At 51.3% G+C, this 22,190-nt stretch overlaps 1 protein-coding gene across 1 annotated transcript; it reads left to right on the top strand.

Annotated features, from left to right (window-relative positions):
• The first annotated feature begins 3,026 nt into the window (after positions 1 to 3,026).
• Positions 3,027 to 22,190, top strand: LOC138688298 (centrosome-associated protein CEP250-like). The gene is made up of 20 exons (XM_069799614.1): positions 3,027 to 3,209; positions 3,588 to 3,644; positions 4,231 to 4,299; positions 4,363 to 4,445; positions 5,018 to 5,183; positions 5,922 to 6,028; positions 7,070 to 7,297; positions 7,405 to 7,485; positions 8,372 to 8,516; positions 8,801 to 8,947; positions 9,141 to 9,371; positions 10,961 to 11,154; positions 13,398 to 13,525; positions 13,731 to 13,900; positions 14,723 to 14,902; positions 15,652 to 18,075; positions 18,833 to 18,988; positions 19,386 to 19,529; positions 19,697 to 19,747; positions 21,999 to 22,190. Exons 1-20 carry the CDS (start codon positions 3,027 to 3,029, stop codon positions 22,188 to 22,190), a joined length of 5,136 nt encoding a protein of 1,711 aa, XP_069655715.1.

The raw sequence follows: 22,190 nt of genomic DNA, 5'->3' as shown, positions 1-22,190 counted from the left end.
GAGAATGCTGCAGGGTGATCTTTGTTTATATAAAGATGGGCAACCGGTGTCCTTCTGCAGCCCTGGCACTCTCCTGCCTTTATGTATTACTTCCGTTTTTCTCACTCTTGCATATACATATGGCTTTCTCCTACCGGTGCTGTCTCCTGAAGCATGCTTGGGTGGACTACATTTTGGTGGAAGATGACGTGGACTTGGGGTTGAGGTCGAGAGGAACAGCTTGTGCCGTTACTTGCCAGCAGAGACCAAAACAGTCCGGCCTGGGGACTGATGCATCACTCATTCTTTGGGCTAGCTGGGGCTTTAACTGATAGCCTGTAGGAAAAATAGACTCCATCCTGATGGTGCTTTTTTTACGACCCTTTGTAAGCACTGTCAGGCCCCCCACAAGTGAGTGGGCAGGGCTACACTGATACGGTTCACTGAACTCATGTTTTAGTAGCCTTTCCTGTTCCTCGCTAATGAGACGACGTTTGCTGTGTTTGTTTCCTGCTAGGTGGTAAGGACTAACCCGGTTTCGGTTACGCGACATGAGAAGATAGCCAACGGGCTACTGGGAGACCAGGGTCTGCCTGGTGTATTTGCGCTGTATGAACTTTTGCCCATGGTGGTGAAGCTGACAGAGGAACACAGGTAAGAGACATTTCAATCTATATCATCGCCCTCCATTGATTTTTGCCGTTTTGCATAGCTTAAGACTCCAACCTCGCTTAGACGCGACAGTGCAAATGCCTGAAAGCCATCCAAGCCCCTTTCCAGTCGGTGGAGGGGAAGAGGCACTCCCAGATGCCCTCCTTCTCCGTGTGAACATCTGAAAGGGACTGGGGTTTTTCTGGTACTACCTGAAGCGTTTTAATCCAACTAGCCATTTGAGGACGATTCTTTGAGCAGAGCACCTTCATTTTCCTGCCAAACTGCTGGAGCAGGTCCACAGTGCAGGCAGACACAACCGTCACAGGGGGAAGGGGGTTCAATCCGTTATCTGTAGCAACAGAACTCCAGGCGCTGAGGCTTCCTGGTGAAAACACCCTTAAGGTATAACTTGATGGCTTCAGCGGTACGCTCGGCTCACTTGCCAGAGCTGAGCACCGTGTACTTTACTCGCATAAATCTTACAGGCATTTTGCCCTGAACACCTGCGAAGATTCACCTCCTCAGGGAGACCAGGGCGTACCAGACCCTTAAAAGCACGTGGAAGAGGAGCCTGGCGACTGCTGCTACTGCCAGTACCGCTGTCAAGGGATGCGATAGGGTTCAGGAGCTGGGATGTACATTCTTACGCTGATAAAACAAGCGTCCACGCTGCGCTTGGGTCTCTGACTCGGTCCGATACTGGGATCGTGATTAGCGCAGCATAGCAATAGGAGACTAACGGTTGCCCGAAGGCTGTAAGCTCTGGCGCTGCCTCAGATCCCTGGAGGCGAGGCAAGAGGAGTAACGGTACCTCCACTCGCCAAAGCAGCGGGTTCGCTAGATGTTTGACTACACCAAGGGGTGGAGCGTGACTGTTCACTCAACTCCTGCTCAGATTTTGGCTAGCCCAGCCCACGCTAAGGCCTGATGTATGCTGGGAGCAGCGCCTTTGGGTTGAAGGGGGAGCACCAGGTAGGCAGCACAGGTGGCCAGAAAGAGCTAAAGGGCCATGATGCAGCCATTAGCACCTGCAGCTGGCTGTCTCCTGCAGCCACCATCTTTGCCTGGCAGTATTGTCAGAATCTGCTGACTTTTGGAGATGGTATAGACCAGACTTCCAAGCTGGAAGGTATAAAACAGCAGCTTAGCCAAAAAGCCTTTGAAGGAGATTCAACAGCAGCTGGACTGCTGGGGCTTTTGTGCTTCACAGTGTGATACAGGGGACGCCCGCGCGGTGACGGAGGAGGAAGGATGAGCACTCTCACTAGGGAAAAACAAAGTCTTTTTTTGGTGGTTTTTTATTTTTGTTCTTCCCCCCGCCATAAGCCCACGACTTTAAGTGTTACGGGTTGTAAGTTTTGAAACATCATGGCTTGAGTAGTGCCTCGGTGAATTCACGTAAGAGAGTAGCCCGGGCAAAGGGGACCGAGCCCTGGTTGTCGTGTGTGTTTGTTGTGTTTCTTCACGGGCTCATGAAATAAAGCTTAATTCACAGAGTTCGTTGTCCTGTAAATTTGAACTTTTCTCTGCCATGCCGGTTTTTCTCCCACTGCTTGCAGTCTGTCCCGTTCCTGCTGCACAACAGGGAGCGAAAGCTTCAGTCATTCCACCTATGTATGGCTTGGGTTTCGTACTAGATGGGAACTCCGGCTCCAGGGGCTGAAGTTGGAGCTTTTCGTAGCGAGTTCCAGCTCTTCAGCTGGCTTCCCTGGGCGATGGACCTTTTCCACGGTCCCTGCGGTCCCACCCTTCTTGCCCCAGTGGCCCCAGCCCCCGCCATCCGACCCTCTGGGCTTTCCTCGCGCTCCTTCTCTCCCAGCCTGCACCGGGGGCGCTTTTTGCCCCCAGCGTTCTGCGGGGCCCTTAACGGTCTCTGAGCGGAACGCGCTGGAGCGAACGGCTGCCGGGGCGGCCTCTCCCCCGCGGCAGCACCGCAGCCCAACGCCGCACCCTCAGCGAGGAGCGAGAAGGGAGAAGCGAGAAGGGAAGCGCTGCCACAGAGCGGCCCCGAGCGAGCCCGGCTCTCCCGCCCGGCGCCCGGTCGCGCCCGGCCGGCAGGGTGAGCCGCTGCGCCCGCCGCGGCAGGCGCCTGAGCGCGGTCCGCCGGGGCAGGCCGCGGAGCAGCCCCCGCCGCGGGGCCCGTCAGGCGGCGGAGCCCGGCTGGAGAGCGGGGGCATGGCGGCGCGGAGCCAGGCCTCCGTGCGGCGCCGGCTGCAGAGCTCGGAGGAGGCGCAGCACCGGCAAGCGGTGCTGGTGCGGAAGCTGCAGGCGAAGGTGAGGAGCGGGGGCGCCGGCCCGGCGGGGAGCTGCCCGGGGACGGGCCGCGGTGGCGGGGCCGGGGTGCCCGGGCCGCCCGCGCAGCGCTGAGAGGGGCCTCGGCGGCGGCGGCGGCGATGTCGGGGGGCGAAGGCGCGGCCCCAGCGGGGCCCTCCCCGGGGCGTTCCCCGGCGCTGCCGCGGGCGGGACGGCGCCGAGCCCGCAGCTCGGGGGAGGCCCCGGGAGCCGCCCTCCTCCGCCCGGCCCGGCCCGGCCCGCTGGGCGCCTGGCCCTGCCGCTGTCACCCTGCCGAGCCTCTCGTGAGGGCTTGTCCGTGCTGAAATAAAGATGCCCGGCTCGCAGGCGCCTTTGTTGGGCCACGTTAGCAGGGGGCCGTCCCAGAGGCAGGAGCCGAGCCGGCGGGGGTGGTTTGGGGCGGCCCCGGGCCGAGGCAGGCAGCTCTTAGGATGAGCAGGTGGCAGTACGCGTAAAAGAAGCCCCGTCTCAGTTTCTTCCGTACGAGATAAAGTGAAGCTTCCCTGTATCGTAACGACTTCTTGTTGGCGGCATCGGCACATCGGCAGCGCTGTGAAACGTACTGTGCTTGGGCTGTAAAGACTTGGAGAAAAGCTAATGCAGGAGGAGCCGAGCCTGTTACAAGCTGCATTCGCTCATCTTCATTCTATGTCTCCGTCCAGGTACTGCAGTACCGGACTCGGTGTCGAGAGTTGGAGCAGCAGCTGGCAGCAGGAGGGGTGAGTGTGCAGGTTGCCAACTAAAGACCGTGTAGGTGGCGTTTGTTAAGGCGGGCCAAAGCAAGCTCCCCAAAGCAATGGCAGAGGGAAGCAAGATTTTGCTGCCTGAGGGTTTAAAGAAGCGCTGTAAGTTTGCCTGCGAGTGTTTTGTCCAGTTGCCATTCTTAGAGGAGCCAGTGGTCCCAGAAATGCGGGTGCAGGAAACCCTGTGAAGGGGGATTTTAGTTTTGAGAAAGGGTGCTTTATTGCTGGCGTAACATTTTGTCCTAGGGCTCAGGAGAGGGCTACACTGCCTGTTAGGTTATATGGCCGCCTCTGAAAAAGAACGGGTTGAAACGTGGCATTTTGGAAGGCAAGAATGCTGGCGTTCAACATACGGCTATGTGCTTTTCTTTCTGCTTCACGGCTAAAGTAAACCTAGGAAGAACAAAGGGTAGGAGAGTAGGAGAGCATTCCCAGGCTTCAAGTCGAAGTGAGCGCTCACGGTTGTGAGCTAAGGAGACCTAGCTGCGCGAGTGCCACAGTGGGGGACTGAGGAGAGCTACTCGCATTGAGCACCACCCTTCCCCTCCCTTGCTCTCCATAGTCACGACACTGTTACGCCTGGAAGAAGCCACGAGCTCCTGAGCTACCCAAGCGAATGGAGCGGAAAGCGGTGGATGCTCACAGCAGTGAAGGGAAGACAAGAATTTGACTAAACTTTTCCTTTCTTCTGAAGGGACCCCTTCCAGGCAGGTGGGAAGCCACAGAAGACCAGAGCCTGGAGAAAGCACTGCTTCAGGTGGAAGAGGAGCAGCAAAGGTACAAGGAAGAAGCGTTCCCTCATACCTGGTATCCTGGATGCTCGTGGAAGTGAGGGAAAACCTGTCAGTGCTCCCTGGTCTCCCCAAGGGGAGCAGTTGGGCAAGCTGCTTTGAAAGGAGAGAGGTCCACAGTCTGTTTTCTGTGGTGCAGTAATAGTGTTGTGTGCTGAATGGCTCTGTTTTGAGCGGGGGGTTATTCCGGGTGACTTCCAAAGGTCCCTTTCCAGCCTAAATTATTCTGTGGTTCAGTAGGTGAGCGGGTCAGGAGAGTGCTAGAGAAAGGTGATGCGTCCAGTGATCAGACAGCACGAAGGGGAGGCAAGACGTGAACTGTGGGCATCATCAAAGTAGAAGGGGAAACCGAAATTGTAGGTGGAAGTAGAAGGCTTAAAGCAAGGAGAAGCAAATGAGTATGCCATCACAGAGAGATCTTAGTTAATCCTAGAAAGCACTTTTACTGCCTCTCGGTTTGACAACAAAGTCAGTGTTGAGGGAGTTGGGAAATCACGGAGGCGCTGCTTGTGGATAGCAGTTGTTCAGTGACCTCATTGCTGTTTCTCCCTTTCCAAGGTGTGAGAATCTGGCAGAAGTGAACACTCTCCTGCAGGAACACCTCGAGGAAGCGAATGAGGTTAATTCAGCCCTTAAAGAAGATGTTGGAAAACTGACGGTGGATTGGATGAGGGCCCGGGAGGAGCTGGAATTGAAGGAGAGCGAGTGGCGCGGTGAACGTGAGGTAAGGATGGGCGACGGGAATGTCAGACGCGATGCCGGGGTGGAATGAGAATGGGTTTTATTTCTGGCCTGGAGAGCTTGCTGTGTGAAAGTCGTGGCACCGTTGAGGCTGTCTTGGTGTTTATGAGCAGAAGACAGGGGTGTGAGATGGAGGAGTGTCAGCAAATTGTGGTGATGGGAGATGCCCGCGTGCTGTGACCGTACTGCTCGTTCTCAAAGGCAAATGCTTGCTGTTGCTGGGCACTGTAGGGCAGTGACCCATGAACGCTCGTCTGTTTTTTAATAGTTCCTAAATCTCTGTCTGCAGCAGTGGAGACCGAAGAGAGGTCAGTGTGTTTTCGGATTCAGGGTAGCCAACAGAAGAACAGCACAGGCCTCCCTTACCAATAGGCTGTTGCAAGCAAATCTGACACTGGTCTCGGAGGGGCTTGTTTTTGTCTTCCTCCACCGAGCCTGTTAGACACCTCTGCAAGGCGAGATGATGAATCGCGATCAGTTTGCTTTGTTGATACCCGCGCCTGCAGGGGAAGTGTGGATGTTCCCTTCTTTGCAGTCAGGTGGCAGGTCTACTGAGGATGCCTCTGTGGTGGCTCTTCAGTCCTTGATGCCCCCCCCCCCGATTGGAATAGTTCTTAAAGGAGACCCGGTGATGACGGTTGTGTACCCTCCCCTCTCTGAAAGGCTTGTACAGTGACAGCGAAGGCTGAATTGGCATTTCTTTTTGTCTTTGCCTGTTTAGCTTTATGACAGCTACCTAAGGGGTGAACGCAGCCGTCTACTCAGCCTGTGGCGTCAGGTGGTAACCTTCCGCTGTCATTTCCTGGAAATGAAGACTGCCACTGACCGGTGAGTAGAAGTGAAGGCTAGATCTCGTTGCAGAAAAAACACAGCTTCCCTTCACAGCTGCTTTTTGAGCCTTGATGTTACGCTAGCTGCGGCTAAAGATACCATTTCTCCTTTGGCAGTCTGAAGCGATGGCCTTAAGCATGCCTTAGGCTATATTCAGAATCATTTTGTTTGATGCTGGTTTTCAGGTAAAGCTGAGGGGCTCAGGCTATAAGCAATGCAGGGGCCCTGAACAGGTGAACTTGGCTATGGTGATGTTTGGGCATATTAACACAGACACAGGCATATGTGGACGAGTTGGGAGAGACTCACCAAAGCTATGCATGCAGCATGTGGAGCGGTCCCCTTTTATAGAGTTTGCCTTAAATCTCACTGGCTTTCCTTTCCCACTGCTCCTGATGGAAAGATCATTCGTGAATATGTATATATTTATTTTTTCCTTCTCATTTCCAGCTTACGTTTATCGTGGTCAGTTTGCATCCGCTTATTCCTGTACCAACACTGTTGAGAGAAAGAATAGCTTCTCTACCCTGCTATTACATTTCTCCAGTTGATGTTGCTTAGTTTGATCCCTCCCTTTTATGATTGTTTTCTTGTTCTTGGGCTCTCTGAGGTTCCTTTCTCACAGGTGCCTTCTGTGCAGAGAAGAATAGCGTAGCCTAACAGTAAATTCTTCTGGTGTCAGCATGCAATTTCAAACTCTGGGTTACCGTCAGCCATTTACCTTATTTGGTGATAAGCTTTCCTTAATGCGTAGAGTACGCCTGACCCGCTAGTTAATTCTCGAAGCCTTCTGGCTGTTCCATACATTTCCTCTTATCTCTGGGGAGAAAACAGATTCATTCCTCAACCGTCAAATAGACCCATTGCCCAAGGGTCAAGATGTGTCCTGATCCCAAAGTGTCAGAGGAATGATTCGTCCCCAGCGAAGATGTCGTCTTTCCTGCCGGCTTTTACTGTTGCGCAATTACGTGCTTCGGAAGCGAGTCAGCTGATAAAGGTGGTGGTGTGAACATTACCTCTTTCTTGATTCTTTTTCAGAGATTTGTCAGAGCTGAAGGCAGAGCAAATGAGGCTTTCTGGATCTATACTTGTAAACTGCTCCCGCCTAAACTGTGGCGTACGGCCCTGGGAACCCGTTACGCTGGGTAGACCTGTCCTCGAGGATCAGGCACAGCAGCAAGCGGAAGAGGAAATAAGCCGGAAGACTTGGGAGGTGATGCACTTACAAGTCGAAGGGGACCCGGAGAAGAAGGAGCTTCAGGACAGGTGAATGTGTTTTAAACTTTGCTGTTAGCAGCGTTATCTTCTGTGGGTGCTCGTTGGATTCATAGGATGGGCTGTGTTCACGTTTAAAACGCACCCATTCTGCACAGCCTTGTTCCTGTCCCTAGTCAAACTATTGCCTTCAACAGAACGGACAGAAAAAACCGTCTGACAGACAGAAGCTCTTGTGAGTAAGGCAGGACTGGAAAAGAGATGGCGTATTACAGTGTTTTTGCTGTTAACTGATTCTTGGTGAGAAATGGAGACCAGCGTAAAGAGAGCTGTGTCTCTTGTACAGCCCTTTTGCTACCCAGGGCTGTGCTAAAGGAGTTGGGAGGAATTTGCACAGGACCATCATATGCAATGTAGCCCCTCCGTACTGCCGTTTCCACGCTAGACTGAGCGCAGAAGGCCTTTGGGGCAAGGAGTGCCATTTTGCAACATCACACATACTAACCTGAATCATCCTGTGATCCTGTGATTATTAGTTTGGGAAATTCGTACACATCTCCCCAGATAGATTGCCAGCTCTTTCATCAGTTCACTGCTGAAGGCAAAAGTAATTGTGGGACTATTAAGGTGGACTTTTTAAAAGTCTGTCTTACCCAAAGAAGAACTTTGGAAAGTCTTGTGTCCAACGTACGAAAGAGGAGAGGGAGAACTAACAGGCGGGAAGCTGTTAGCTACCTGAAAGGCGGTTGTAGCGAGGTGGGTGTCGGTCTCTCTTCCCGAGTAACAAGTGATAGGACGAGAGGAAACGGCCTCAAGTTGTGCCAGGGGAGGCTTAGATTGGATATTAGGAAAAATTTCTTCACCGAAAGGGTTGTCAAGCATTGGGACAGGCTGCCCGGGGAAGTGGTTGAGCCACCATCCCTGGAGGTATTGCGAAGACGTGTAGAGTGTGGTGCTTAGGGACGCGGTTTAGTGGTGGACTTGGCAGCGTTAGGTTTACGGTTGGACTCGATGATCTCAAAGGTCTTTTCCAACCTAAATGATTCTATGATTCTATACTCGTGGTTTTGGAAATGAGAATGTTTTTTACGTTAAAAAACTTGTTTGTCTTTCCCCTTCTGATAGACTGAAGGACTTAGCTGCACTTGAAGGAGAACACTCATTATTGCAGAGCGAGTTGGTAGTCGCAAGAGAGATGCTGGAGGAATCGCACCTTCAGAGGGATCTGCTGAAGCAAGAGAAACACGAGCTTACCGTGGCACTGGAAAAGGTATGGTCACCTTATTCCGAGGCAGCACTTGTGGGAGAGGCAGTTGTGATAGCAAGACCACCACAGATGCTGTTTCTGGCAGTAGAAGACAGGGACAATGTTGTTGTCCTTCTTGGAAAATGGCGATCGGACCACAGAGGCTCTGCGGTGTCGTTAGTGCCCACGTGCTTGTTGGGAACGCTGAACTGGGAGTGTGTCAGAGACACAACAGGGGATCTGGAGTTGCTGCTTGAGGTCAGGGATTTTCCTGTCTTTGTTGTCATGTTGTTCTTTTGTCTCTTCAGGCAGAGCAGTCAGTAGCAGAGTTGACAGGGGCTCAGAATAAGCTGACTGCTGAAATAGCCGATCTACACGTTGCAGCAGCGAACGTGAGCAGTATCAATGAAGCTCTTGCGTTGGATAAGGTGCAGCTGAACAAACTTGTGTTGCAGGTGAGCAGAGTTGTCAAAGATCTTGCCAGGTGTTTGTCTCCAGCTGCTGCTGCTGCTGCTTCTCAGGCTTCTTGCCTTCGGACAGTATGACTGTCTGAATATGGAAACGTTGCTCTTTTCTCTGTCCAAGCCAAAGCTCCTACAGAGTAAATCTTACTGTTATTTTATTTCCTCTGTGCTTCTGCGATTGTAGCTGGAGCAAGAGCATGACGTTCTGTCAGGCAAAGTGGACGAGATGGAGAGAGCAAAGATCTCTGGCCAGGAGAAGCTGAACTTGTGTGAAAGAACAAATGAGGCGCTGAGCGCAGAGAAAGCCCACCTGGAGCAGCTGCTGAAGAAAGCAGAGGAGCAACAGGAGGGGCTGCAGGCAGAGCTGAGGATGCTGGCAGAGGAGAAGGCAGAAACCCAAGAGAAACTCATTGAGGTGAGACCAAAAACCTGGTGCTTTCTGGGTGGGCTTTTGGCTGCTTGGCTCAGTGAAGCTGTATCTGTTGGATTCTGCAGTGTTTTTTGTCAAGGAGACACTTGGTAGCGCTGGGGGTCAGGCGGCGTTGTTTACTTCCTTCTGGAAGCGTGTTGATGGCTTGCAGAGCTGTTGTGCAATTCTCTGGGTCGTCCTCTGCTTCTACAGATTCCTTTAATCCACCTGTCTGTGTTGGCCTCTTTTTTGGCTTTTGATAAGCTGCAGAGAGGTGATTTGCCTTGCCCACGAATCTGCGTGAGGCTACTACTCTCACATGCGTCGAAAGAAGCAAACAGGGTAGCTCTTCACCCATTTTCTGAGGCCAAAAACCCCCGGGGCTGCATGTTTCTATTTATGCTTTTTGTTGTGAAGTCTGCAACTTTCCAGGCTCGGCTTGTTGGGGCCTAGAGGGCGGGACAAAGCGGCGAGTCAGTGTCTGCTGTCTTGTACTGCTAAGAACGGGAATGGCACCCTGAAATTGTTGAAACTGTATTTTACGACCTACACGCTGCTTTGAATTGCTAGATCCTCGTTAGGCTTTGAGGGAGAAGCTGAGAAAGAGGTGGTCACAGAAGACTGTTTACTCTGGACTAACTGGTTTTGGTAGAGTGGAAAAAGAGCTTGGGAGAATTGCATCGCTGGAGGAGACTAGGGAGTTTGCCATCATTTCAGTGTCGGTTTCATAATGTACAATCTTAGGTCTTATGGGGTAACTTTGAGAGGAGAATTGTTTGTTTCTGAAGGTCTGTTCCCTGTTAGACAGTCTTAGTTTTGGAGTACGTGGTCTGTTTGGCAAATACCCATCAGAGGTGTATTGGCATCACTGCAGAAGCAAGCTGAAAAATCACGGTTAGTCTTCAGGCTTGAATGCCAGCAAGGTCTATTGGGCAACTTGTTTGTGTAAGACAAGTAAACAGTATTGTTGACACGAACTACTGTCCAAGTAGAGTCTACCATCTCTTTGGCCACACCAGCCGGACTTCCGTAAATCACTAAATGACACTGCTCACCACAAGGGCTGTTTCCCTGCCAAGGATCACCTCATTGCATCCAACTGCCGTACACACTGAAGTAGGTGTGTGGTGGTGTTCTGCGACGAGGTGACGCTTTGATGTTGGTTTTTCTTCTTCTAGAAGGAGAAACCATGTGTATTTCCACTTTGTTCGGCGAGCAAAGTTGCTCTTGCTCAACGGTTCCTGAAAATTCCCAGCACTGGAATAGATTCTGATAGAATTTTAGTTTGCAAGGTGGCAGTTGTGGAAGATGTGGTATTTTTGCGTGAAAAGATGTGGTCTGGGTGTGTACGTTTGTCCTGAAGGGGCCGTCTGGTCCCAGGCAACCCAGCAGGGCCTTACACATCGCTTTCAGGTTAACAGCCCTAGTGCCTTTTGGCAGCCCAGGGTGTTAGGGCGGCACGAAGCAGATGCTCTTAAACTTTCAGGCCAGAGTACCGGAGCTCTTTCTCCTCTAGCTGATTCAGAAGTGGCGCTGGCTGGCTCTGCACAGAACTCCAGAGAAGGGACTCTAACTGTATTTTGTCCCGCTTTCAGGTTCACCGCCAGCAAGAGTCAGCTAGCAGTGGTCTGGAGCAGTTGCGGCAGGAGTCCTCTCGCCAAGGACAAGCACTGGCCAACGTATCCAAAGAGAAGGAATTGCTGGCGCACGAGAAGGCTGCCTTAGAGGTGCGACTGGCAGCCACGGAGCGGGACAGACGAGGCCTTGCAGAGCAGCTGGCAGAGGCCAGGTAAAGGCAGGGGGGAGACCCTAGGCAGGAGATTATTTAATGTCTGTAATTATAGAGGTGATAATCATGACACGAGGGTTCATTGCATCCTGTATGCTTTTCAGCTATTTTCACCTTCCATGGACAGAAAATGGAGGAATCTCGAGAAAAAAAAAAAACACCAAACCAAAAACCCAAACCAGTACAGCATGGTTTGAATGTTATTTTTCTGACAGCTAAAGCTAACAAAGCTCTCCTGAGCCTGGGGCTCATGTTTATGCCCCCTTGCACGTTCCTGTGTGAAGTCCAAAGCAAGCCAGCGTAATTCCTCAGTATCTGGTACCTTGGCTCTGCATTGAGTAGTAATTAAACCATGCAGATGTTTACTGAAACCCAAAGCTTCTCTCTGGTTTCGGTTTCTCGTTCTGCGCGTTTGAACTTGGATCGTTCCTTATCAAGTAGTTTGACAGGGGATCTTCAGAATTCAAGTCTATTACGTACGGACATTGCGAGTAGGACACTGCCATTTAGGGTGAAGCTAGAGGCTCGTGCTGAAAATCTTGAGGGCCTACTGTTTCTAGTCTAACTCTTGTTACCTGTGGTGCAGGACCTAGAGTTGGTTACACCAGCAGCAGGGAAGCCTCTTTTGAATGCTCGCCAGTCTGCGGGAATTGTTGCCCATCATTGATGTGTGGGTCCGGTACTCCCTACCACGTGCTGTTTTGAGATAGACATCATGGAGGAGTTTATGCAGGGCAGGAACAAGATTTTGTCCTTCTGCTGGATCAGGTTTCTAAGATCACGTGTGACAAGTTCTGCTTTTAAAAAAAAAAACCAACCCCAAACTACCCAACGTATGGAGATGTTTGTCCTCCTCTCAGGTCTTTTTTAGAAGACTCCTGACCTTGCAGAGCTGTACAAATGCGAGATTGTTTGTCACGCTTCTTGACTTTGACGCCTTACCACTCCAGAGTATGTTGTTAGCAAGGCTGATAAACACCATTTAGACTCAGTCTGTTTCTTGAGAGCTGCTGCTGCTTCTGAGCTCCAGCTCCTCTTAGTTGATCCAGCTGAATTATGTTCTGTCAATTATTGGGCTGCAGCAACTATTCTTGCCAGATGTTGTTCTCAAGAGCCTGTTGTTGTCGTCACAGTTTTGGACTCTTATCTTCTCTGTTCTGTTTTAGAGACTGACTTTGATTTATCCTTAAAATGGAGCATATTTACTTTGGACTGCCAGACATTGGCGTAGTCAGAAATATGTGCTTGTTCTCCTTCTTGAAGATACATCCTCCATCGTCCATCAAAGCAGTGAAATCCTACTGTTGTGGGTCTTAGTGTTGTACCACTCGGGTGCCCCTTTACCCTGAAGGATGTTATCCTGGTTGCACGCCTGTTCTAGTGAGGCAGTGCTGTGTATGGTAGGAACCTGGCACACAGGACGCCGTGTTAGATCAGGGAGGCAACTTCAGCTCCTGGTTGCAGAGTCCTGTGTGTCATACGCAGCAGCTGGTTGAAGTCTATGGATGTAACAATTTGCCTCCGCAGTACTACAACTTCCATTTTAAAGAGCGGCAAGCCATTTGGGCTACTGCCTGCTTAGTTAGCAACGCTTAGAGAAAAGTAGCAAGTTTTTCTCGCGAACTTCCAAGAGTTTAAACTGAAGGCTACCTGTCTCTCCTTTCAGGTAGTCCTTGTTCAGGTAAAATCTAGTTCAGATTTCTTACAAATGCTGCTTACAAGCATGAGCTTTTACTGTATCATCTGATGTATTGCTTTAGTCCCTTTGAAATATAGGGAGTCTGGAAGATCACCTCCCTGTACGTACACTACGAACAGCATCAAAAAGTCACGAGTCAGCCAGGGAGATGCTCTTACTCTGCGCCCCTGCAGAGCAACCTGGAAGTGACGATGAGCAAAGGGCTGTGAGCAGAGGCTGGGCTTTTGCTTGCTGGCACAGACTTTGTGAGCACAGCTACCCGTGCGTCATAGATCAGACAATAGCAATTTAAGATTTGGCGATGGAGATCAAACTCGGCTGGGCTTTCTGTGTTACGCTAGGTCATAAGTAAAGCCTGGGCATTCCCTCGGAGGGGCCTGCATTGCTCTTTTAAATGGCAGAAATATGCCTTCTGTATACCAGTTTCCATGCAACCCATTTTCCGAACTGAGGGGTAGGGATCTTGAACCAGCTCCTACTGGACTAACTCCCTGTGGGCGTCAGGAGCAAGAAACTCATTTCTCTCCGTATTGGCCTCTTGTAGGGCCGGGAGGGAGACCCTGGAATCCAGCCTGCTTGAGGCTCAGCAGCGCTTATGTCAGCTGGAGATCGCCAGGAGTCAGCTTGAAATCCAACTTCAGACAGTCAGGCAGGCCAAGGAGGTGATACAAGGTGAGAGCCTCATGTGCTTTGTTTCTGGTGACCCCCCTGCCTAGGGAGGATGGTATAAAAATAGCTCTCCGTCTGCAGTGCTTCTAAGGAGTGAAGGAGCTGGGGACAGATCCCTCCTACACTGAAATTCAAATGGCTTACGGTTAGTGAAGTCAGAACCGCTGTTTGTGTAGGCCCTGAATCTTGCCATTTGTCACGTTTGCAGGGGAAGCGAAGTGCCTTCAATGTGAGCTGGAAGCAGAGAGATCTCTCATGAAGCAGGAACGGGAAAACATGGCGCAACAGCTCTTGCGGGCAGAAGAGCAGTATAACGATACCCTCAAACTTCGGGAAACGGATCACGAAGTGGAAATAAACAAGCTCCTGCAAGAGCTGGTAGGAAACAATATGCTTCTGAAGTCTTGAGGCAAGCTTTGTGGGCTGGCTTTAGAAGAATAATAGCCTGAGCGTGTGAAATGGCAGCAAGCGTCTGTCATAGGCCACGCGTTGCTAGGCCAGGCAGCAGAGCCAAGAGCTCGCACTTGAAAGCACGTGAAGACCTACAGGACTATGCCGGGACAGTAAATGCAAGCCACGGATTCCGTGTGGGCCTAAGACGAGTTGAGCAGAAGGTTGGGTGGTCCCCACCCAAGGCATGGCAGTAAAGGGGTAGGATCTTACCAGACTCCTGTCTACCATGAAGTAGACTCCTAACTTTCCTGCCAACTGCAGTCGTGGGAACTTTGTTCCTTTCTTTCTGTCCTTTCACGGTTGACAGAGGTGTTATCTTTGGGCTCAAAGCATACAGAACAGATGGAACAGCCCCTCGTTCCTGGGCTTGAACTTGAGTTCGTGGCCCGTCTTGTGACTAGGGCATCGGGGTGCTGGCCTCTTTCTCACCCTGCAGTCCATCTGCATCTTCTCCTTGATGAGAATGGAGTTGAGCTTTGAAAATAGAGACTCTGAGACTAGAGGGAAATCCCGTAGGCGAGAGGTGCTAGGAAACAGGCAGCCGCCAGAGAGGGGAAGGTAACATCTCCTCTTCTTCCGCCAGCTTGACCCTCCTTTTAAGTTCCTTGATAGGACATGATTTATGGAGGGCACAAAGCCACTACTGTGCGCTGTCGAGGTGGGGGTTTGTGGGAGGGATGAAGCTTCCCATTTTTTTGAGAAGCTTGGCTGGGACTCCCTCCTGAAGTCTTTTTCTCCCCTCATCAGGCAAGCGAGCGGGAAGGGCACCATTCAGAGCTACAGGAGATGCTGGAGCAGTGGGAAAAGGAGAAGGCAGAGACAGAAAGGGAGCACGAGAAGAAGCTGTTTGATATGAAGCAGAAAGTTGCTGCCATGCAAGCTCAACAAGAGGAGGAACGGACGAGAGTGGAAAGTGCCAAGCAAGAGGTAGAGACCGTGAAAGGAGAATTTGTGTGGTTTTTTTTACTCTTCTGGGCTCCTTATTGGCAGTGCTTCTCTGGACACTGTCCGTCTGGGTGGAAGCGTCTCTTCGATACCCCTTTGTAAAGAGGAGCGATGCCTTGGCAGCCATGAGACCTTTGTGCCGTGAGGGACAGGGCCTGGAATGCGAGAGGCTACCACAGTGTAGGTTTGAGAAAGGCAGGAAGCACGTTGCAGCCTGAAGAGAACATGAACACCGTAACTGTGTCTGTGATCTGACCGCTACTCCTTCAAGAGGGCACAGTGGGGTTCTAGAGGATGGTACCATGAAAACTCTACACGGTAGAGGTCCAAAAAAAACCCCAACGCCCAACCCCAACAACGGGAACTCCCATGTTGGGGTTGTTCTGTCTTCCCTTCCTCCCTCCCTATCAGAGAGAACATCATCGTGCCACTGCCTAAATCATGGTTAGTCTGGACTTTAGATCCTGGCTGCAGTTCTGGCAGCTCCTCCCCAAAAGAACACGCTCGAGCTGGAAGAGGTTCGGAGAAGGGCAAAAAGGAAGACGGGACTGGCCGAGTAAGCTGGGAAAGACGCAACCGAAAGGGTGGCGCAGGAAAGGTCTTACAACATCCCGAGAGGCAGGGAGGGAGGGGGCAGCCCCTGACTGCCACTGAAGCAGGAGTTCAAATCTAGTACGAAAAGCAAACATACATGGGTGGAATTATTGAACCTCTTTGTCACTGTTTTGCAGCAGGAACGGGACGGACTGCGAGCCGTTAAAGAAGAACTGGTACGGGAGATGAAACTTCTTCAGGAATCGGTCACAGCCTCCGAAACCCGAGCAAATGCAGCAACAGATAGGAATCGCTGCCTTGAACAAGAACTTCAGACTACATTGTCTATCTTAAAAATCAAAAACGAGGAAGTGGAAACGCAGCGGGAGAAAATCCAGATGCTCCAAAAAGAGGCAGCACAGAGAAAAGCTTTGCAGGAGAGTCTCACTCGTATGACTGCCATCCTGTCGGAGAGGGAGGGAGAAATGAAGTTGTACCAGGAACAGGTGAGAAGGCTGGAGAACCAGAAAGAAATGCACGAAACTACTCTCAGTGAGGTTATCAAGGACATAACAGAGAAAAAACAGGAGGTTGAATCCCAGCAAGAACAGATACGGGAGCTGGAGAAGCAGCGAGAAATGCTGAGGACTGCTGTCAGCAAGATGAGCGAAGAGCTGGAGGAGAGAGACCGGGAGATCCAATTCCAGGAGGGGAAAATAATGATTCTAGAACGAGACGGTGCATCACAAGTGAGAAATCTGCAGGTGGATCTTGATCATATGAAAGGAAACTTGAAGGAGAAGAATTTGGAGCTTCTGTCTCTGACCCAGCAGATCCAAGCGCTGGAAATGGAGAGAGAACAGGCGAAATCTCTGCACGCGAGCCTTGGACACCTGAGGGCAGTTCTTAAGGACAGAGAGAGCGAGTGTGATTCTCAAAGGGATCAGTTACGACTCTTGCAGCAGTACAAGGAACAGCAAGAGGGCTACCTGCAAGAGCTTCGTGGTACACTGGAAAAGATGACCCTTTCTTTATCTGAAAAGGATCAAGAGCTTGAGTCGCAACAACAGCAAATCCGGGAAGCTGAGGAAGTCATGGAAATGCAGTTAAGGACTGTCCGTGACCAACTGGAGCAGACCTTAGGAACCTTAAAAGAAAAGGACAGACTCCTAGACATCCAAAAGCAACAGGCAAGGAGCTATGCGGAAAAAACAGAAGAACAGATGAATGTCTTGCACAGAGACTTAGAGTACACTACAGCAATACTGAAAGAAAAGGATTTAATGATTGAATCTCAGAAGGAACTGATTGAGACCTTCCAAAAAGAAGAGCAAGACTCTGGACAGCAGAAGGAAATTCTGCAGCAGCTTCAAGTGGCACTGAAGGAAAAAGAACAAGAAATGTTATCCCTTAGAAAGCAATGTGAGGCGTGGCAGGAAAAGGAGGAAAAGCGTGAAGCTGAGCAAACAAACCTCCAAGCAACAAAGCTGACTCTGAAAGAAAGAGAGGAAAAGATAGAGGTTCTGGAGGAAGCTCTCTCTAAGCTTCAACAGCAAAAGGAGGAGGCAGCGAGGCAGACCAAAGCCGTACAGCAAAAACTAGAATACGCTGAATCTTCTCTAGAAGCGAGAGATCAAGAGATAGTGTCTTTGCAAGAGCACGTCCAGGAGCTTCGAGAGCAGAAGGAGTTAGAAGGCAAGCAGGCCAAGAGTCTAGAGCAGGATCTAGACAAAATGAGCCAAATCTTGAAGGAGAACCATTTGGAGTTCCTCAGGCAGACAGAGCAAATGAACATGTTCCGGCTTCGTGAAGAAAGCACGAAAGTAGCACTAACATCATGCCAGCAGCAAGTGGATCTGCTTGAGCAAGCGGTGAGGAAGAGAGATGAAGACAACGAAACTCTCATGCAAAAACTCCAGCGCCAAGAAGAAGAACTGAAGACCTTGCAGAATCTCCAGCCTAGGCTAACCAAGAAGAATGAAGAGGTTAGGCATGGCAGAGAGCAAGAGAAGCTCCTGGAAGAAGCCTTGCATGAGAAGGAGCAAGAGACCAAGGCTGAAGGTGAACTAAAAGAGTTAGAAGAGGAAGTAAGAGCTCTTCGGGAAGATCTCCAGCATGTTCAGCCGACTCTGACAAAGAAGGATGAGGAGATCGAGAACCACAGAGACAGAGTCGGGTACTTAGAGCAGACTCTGACAGAGAGAGAACAAGAGCTTAGGAGGCAGAGTGAGCTCTTGAAACAATTCACATCAGCTTTGCGATGGAAGGATGGCGGGGAGACCCTGCAGAAACAAATCCAGAAACTCCAGAAATGGGAGGAAGAGGAAGCAGAGAAGCGGCGAGTTCTCCAGGAGAGAGACCGTTCCTTGCAAAGACAGAAGGAGCTAACGCAACAACTGGAGGATGAGCGGAAAGCCAATGGGGAAGAATTGGAGCGCACGATTGCTATTTTGAAGCAGACCGAGAGCAGAGAAGTCAAATGGAAAGAGAAGGCACAAGCACTGACTCTTGCCCTTACCAAGAGTGAAATGGCCAATGGGACTCTGAGGGAAGAAATAGCCATCCTGCAGAGCATGGTTTCGGAGAGGGACACGGACCGGTTTCATCATCAGGTAGGCAGTGTGACTGATCATCAGTCAACTAAAAAGTCTATAAAGGATTCTAATGATGATGCCCATAAAGATACGGGAATATATAGTCCCATAAATACATGACCTGCTTGGCCAAAGAAACTGCGGTTGTAGCCAGCAGGCTTGCCTGTCTGCGTAGCTCAAGGCATTCACCTGCTGAAGTGTTTTCTGTCAGCCCCCGAACTACTGAAAGAACTACGGAGCTTGCTGTTAGAGTTACCCCAAGCCCAGACGTTGGGGATGGGTAACTGGTTCTCTCCTGTGTAGGCAAGCTTAGCCAACGTGTCGTGGTTGGGGTTTGGCACGGAAAGGAAGGGGCACAGCTGACCAAACTAAGGGACTGACCTTAGCAGAATTTTGTAACGATGGTTGCACAGCAGCTACGCTGACGGTGCTTAGAGGATGCTTTCAGAGATGTCGATTTCGGAGGTACAGCTTTTCCAGTGTATTAAAAATAACGGCATTCGTACCGTTGCCTGATCAGGTGAAGGGCTTCATTGCGCATTCAGGATGTACTTGTGCTGCGGTCCAAAAGGCCGGAAGGCAAATCTGTGTGGATTTCCCCACGGCGATCGGGAGGAGGGCCCCTAGGAAGAGAGTGTGTTGTTTTGGCCCGTCAACCAGGAGGAGCAGAAGGGACTTGGCACTGTCCATTCCCGAGTCCGGTCACTCTCCCCGACTTGTCGATTCTGTCCCTCCTAACCTTTATGGGGCACCAGCTCACATAAACTCCTCTCTGTATACCCAGCAGGCTATTGCAGAAGGGGAGCAGCTATCGTGGCTCTCGGAGAAGAGACTCCTGTCACAGCAGCTGGAATGTCTGCAGCGAGCAGTTGCAAGGCTGGAACTGGAGAAGGCGGAGCTGAAGCAACTCAATGCTGAGCTCAGGAGGACTCTCGAGCAGGTAAAACAGGCTTTCACTGCCTCTGCAAAGCCTCACGGTCCTCTGGATCACAGCACATTTCCACAGACAGCACTTTGGAGTCCTCTGCTTGTTTCCTTCCCTCTCCCACTTCCCCCTGTGGACGCACGCTTTTGTATTTTCTCTCTCTTCTGGCACCCCGTTGCCTTCACAAATGCGCATTCGCTCCGGTCCCACCCTTCTTGCCCCAGTGTCCCCATACACGCACGTTTGACACTCTTGTGTCAGGAACTGTTTCCTCTTGCTCTTTCTCTTCCATAGCCTACTTCGAGTGCTTTTTGCCCGCAGCATTCTCTGGGGCAGTTAACAGCCTCTGAGCAGAGCAGAAATCTCCTTGCCATGATGTCCAGAGCTCCTTTTGCTCCTTGTTTGGTGGCAGGTTTCTGTGACCCTTTCTCCTATCACCAACGTGCAGGTGGAACGTGAACGGAGGAGACTGAAGAGATATCACAGTGGTCGGTCGCTGCCAGATGCGTGCGGATTTTTGCTGTCTGACCAGCACAAGATGGCTGCTTCTAGACAGGTGAGAACAGAATCTTCCTTGGTGGGAGGAGGGTCTGGCCATACAGAGGAACAGTGGCAAATCCCAGTGGCAGCATCCCCCCAGTATAGACCTAAGAGAAGTGGAACGTAGACCATGGCCCTGGCCAAACTGGAGACCAAAAGGAAATCCTTGCATTTTCTTCGCAGGAGGAGTCTCACGCTCACTGCAGTCGTCGATTAGCTGAGTTGCAGAACCAGGTGAGGAGTAGGAAAGCTCTCGTCAAAAGCTGCCGTGGCTGTACTGAGGGGCACAGCTTTGCACGATGCTACAGCCCGAGTTTTGTTTGGCTGTCGGGAAGTGAGTACACCAGGCAGTGGAAATACCCAGTCAGTCAGACACATCTGTTGGCCATGGCCAAACAACATCATGCACCTAGGTCTAGTCTCTGGCTTGCCTAGAGGTCAGGCGTGGTGGGAGAGGGATTGGAGGAAATTCAGAGAACTGGCACTCGCCTGAATATGGAGAAGATTCTAAGGATGTTCCCCTTGAGTCTTACTCATCTTGTTGACGGCTTCCATTTTCCCTTGACTCCGTTAACGGTAGAGCTTGCACTCTATCAGAGCTCCAGGGATCTGAGGCAGCGCCAGAGCTTACAGCCTTCGGGCAACCGTTAGTCTCCTATTGCTATGCTGCGCTAATCACGATCCCAGTATCGGACCGAGTCGGAGACCTAAGCGCAGCGTGGACGCTTGTTTTATCAGCGTAAGAATGTACGTCCCAGCTCCTGAACCCTATCCCATCCCTTGACAGCGGTACTGGCAGTAGCAGCAGTCGCCAGGCTCCTCTTCCACGTGCTTTTAAGGGTCTGGTATGCCCTGGTCTCCCTGAGGAGGTGAATCTTCGCAGGTGTTCAGGGCAAAATGCCTGTAAGATTTATGCGAGTAAAGTACACGGTGCTCAGCTCTGGCAAGTGAGCCGAGCGTACCGCTGAAGCCATCAAGTTATACCTTAAGGGTGTTTTCACCAGGAAGCCTCAGCGCCTGAAGTTCTGTTGCTACAGATAACGGATTGAACCCCCTTCCCCCTGTGACGGTTGTGTCTGCCTGCACTGTGGACCTGCTCCAGCAGTTCGGCAGGAAAGTGAAGGTGCTCTGCTCAAAGAATCGTCCTCAGCTGGCTAGTTGGGGCACTCCTCTGGGTCTGGGAAACAGCGGAACTGGAACGTGATCTCCCCCTTCCTGGGAGATGCTCTTAGCAGCAGATGGCCACTTCTCCCACGCATACCTCTGGGTTACCTACCAAAGCGTGGGAGGCTTCCAAGCCCCGTTGCACAAAGGTGCCCTTATTATTTCAGAGAGAAGGTCAGAGCTGTCCCTCTCTTCAGGGGTGGTGTTCCCTAGCCTACGCGTATCGTCTGCTGTGAAGTCCCTCCGACGTCTTGCTTTCCGTGCGCGCTACCGGCTTCTAATTCGGCACCTCGCGTTCCCCTTCCGGAGCTGGCTGCCCGAGTTTCCCACCTAGTCTGCTCTAGATGCTTAGCAGATTAGGGACCCTCTTTTTGTCTGGTTTGGCTTTACGTTGGCAGACCTTGGTATCGTAATTCGAACGGAGCAGGTTCCATAAGCCATAAAACTCCTTTAGGAATTGCTTCTGTTATGTGAGTTCATTTGCCAAGAAAGAATATTTTCGTACTCCTAGCTCGAGGTTGGGGATGGCATTCCCACGTGGGACAGAGCCCTTGGCAAAGCACATGTCACTTTGAAAACAGAGGAGAACCTCTGGCCTGAGCTGTTCTCCCCGAAACAGCAAAGCACCGAGCGCTGCTCCCAGTGCTGGCATCTCCTCCGCTCCAAAGCAGGCAGAGGGCAACATGCCAGAGCTGCTGTGGCTGCGCTGCCCTGCAATGCTGACAGGAGGCGAGAGCAGCTGGGTCTCTCCCACCAAAAAGCCCAGCAGGCACAACCCGCTGTTGCCAGGAAGTAATAAGAGTTTGAGGATTTTGAAGGCCTCAGCAGTCCTTTAAGGCTCCTTTGCCCCCCGGGCTGTGCTCTGAAGTTAGGAAGAGTGAGAGTTTTCTCCCGTTTCATGTGCTAGCTGTCGGGTTTCTAAAGTAGATCGTAACAGAACGGTTCTTCACTACCTTGTGTAAGCAGCAGTCCTCCTGCTGAGGAGAAAGCAGGTGGAACTAAGGTGGCAGCAGCCCAAATCTCTCCTTTGAAAAAAAGGGTTGGGTTACAAAATCCTGTAGAAACCTCTCTCTTTAATATGCATGTCACGTCTCGGTGTTGTGCCTTGTGAATGGTATGCCAGAAAGAAACTCGGAATTGCCGGTAATCTGAGCTCAGTTCAGGGTGGCTCTGGCAACCTCTTAGTTCCCATTCCACAAGGACAACATGTTTGTCAGGGCTGGAGTTGGAGGGTGCGTCTTCCCTGACGGCCGGATCTGTGGAGCTACGGATGGTCCTAAGAGCGTGGGCTTGTCTGAGCTCGGCCTTTTGCCTCTTTCAGGTGTCCCTTCTGCAGACGCAGCTGGCACAAGAACGAAAATACAAGCAGGACTATATCGAGCGCTGTGCCAAGACCAGCCAGGAGCTGTCAGACCTTCACCAAGAGCTGTCTCGCTCCTTAGCAGCTGTGGTCAGGGAGCCGAAAGCTGCTGTTCTGGAAGCAGAGGCTCGGAAGCTGGGTCAGCCTCTCTGA

This window comes from Haliaeetus albicilla, chromosome 2, assembly GCF_947461875.1.
Source record: "Haliaeetus albicilla chromosome 2, bHalAlb1.1, whole genome shotgun sequence".
Lineage (NCBI taxonomy): Eukaryota > Metazoa > Chordata > Aves > Accipitriformes > Accipitridae > Haliaeetus > Haliaeetus albicilla.
Note: the sequence above shows the minus strand (reverse complement) of the source record. Positions and strands in the feature narration are given on the sequence as shown.

Bases quoted from the DNA above. Each gene is read 5' to 3' on its own strand.
- LOC138688298 (XM_069799614.1), top strand. From the start codon at position 3,027: ATGTCGGGGGGCGAAGGCGCGGCCCCAGCGGGGCCCTCCCCGGGGCGT. The intron at 5,184-5,921 runs GTAAGGATGGGC...TTGCCTGTTTAG, and splicing joins AGTGGCGCGGTGAACGTGAG to CTTTATGACAGCTACCTAAG. The intron at 18,076-18,832 runs GTGACTGATCAT...CTGTATACCCAG, and splicing joins TTCATCATCAGGTAGGCAGT to CAGGCTATTGCAGAAGGGGA.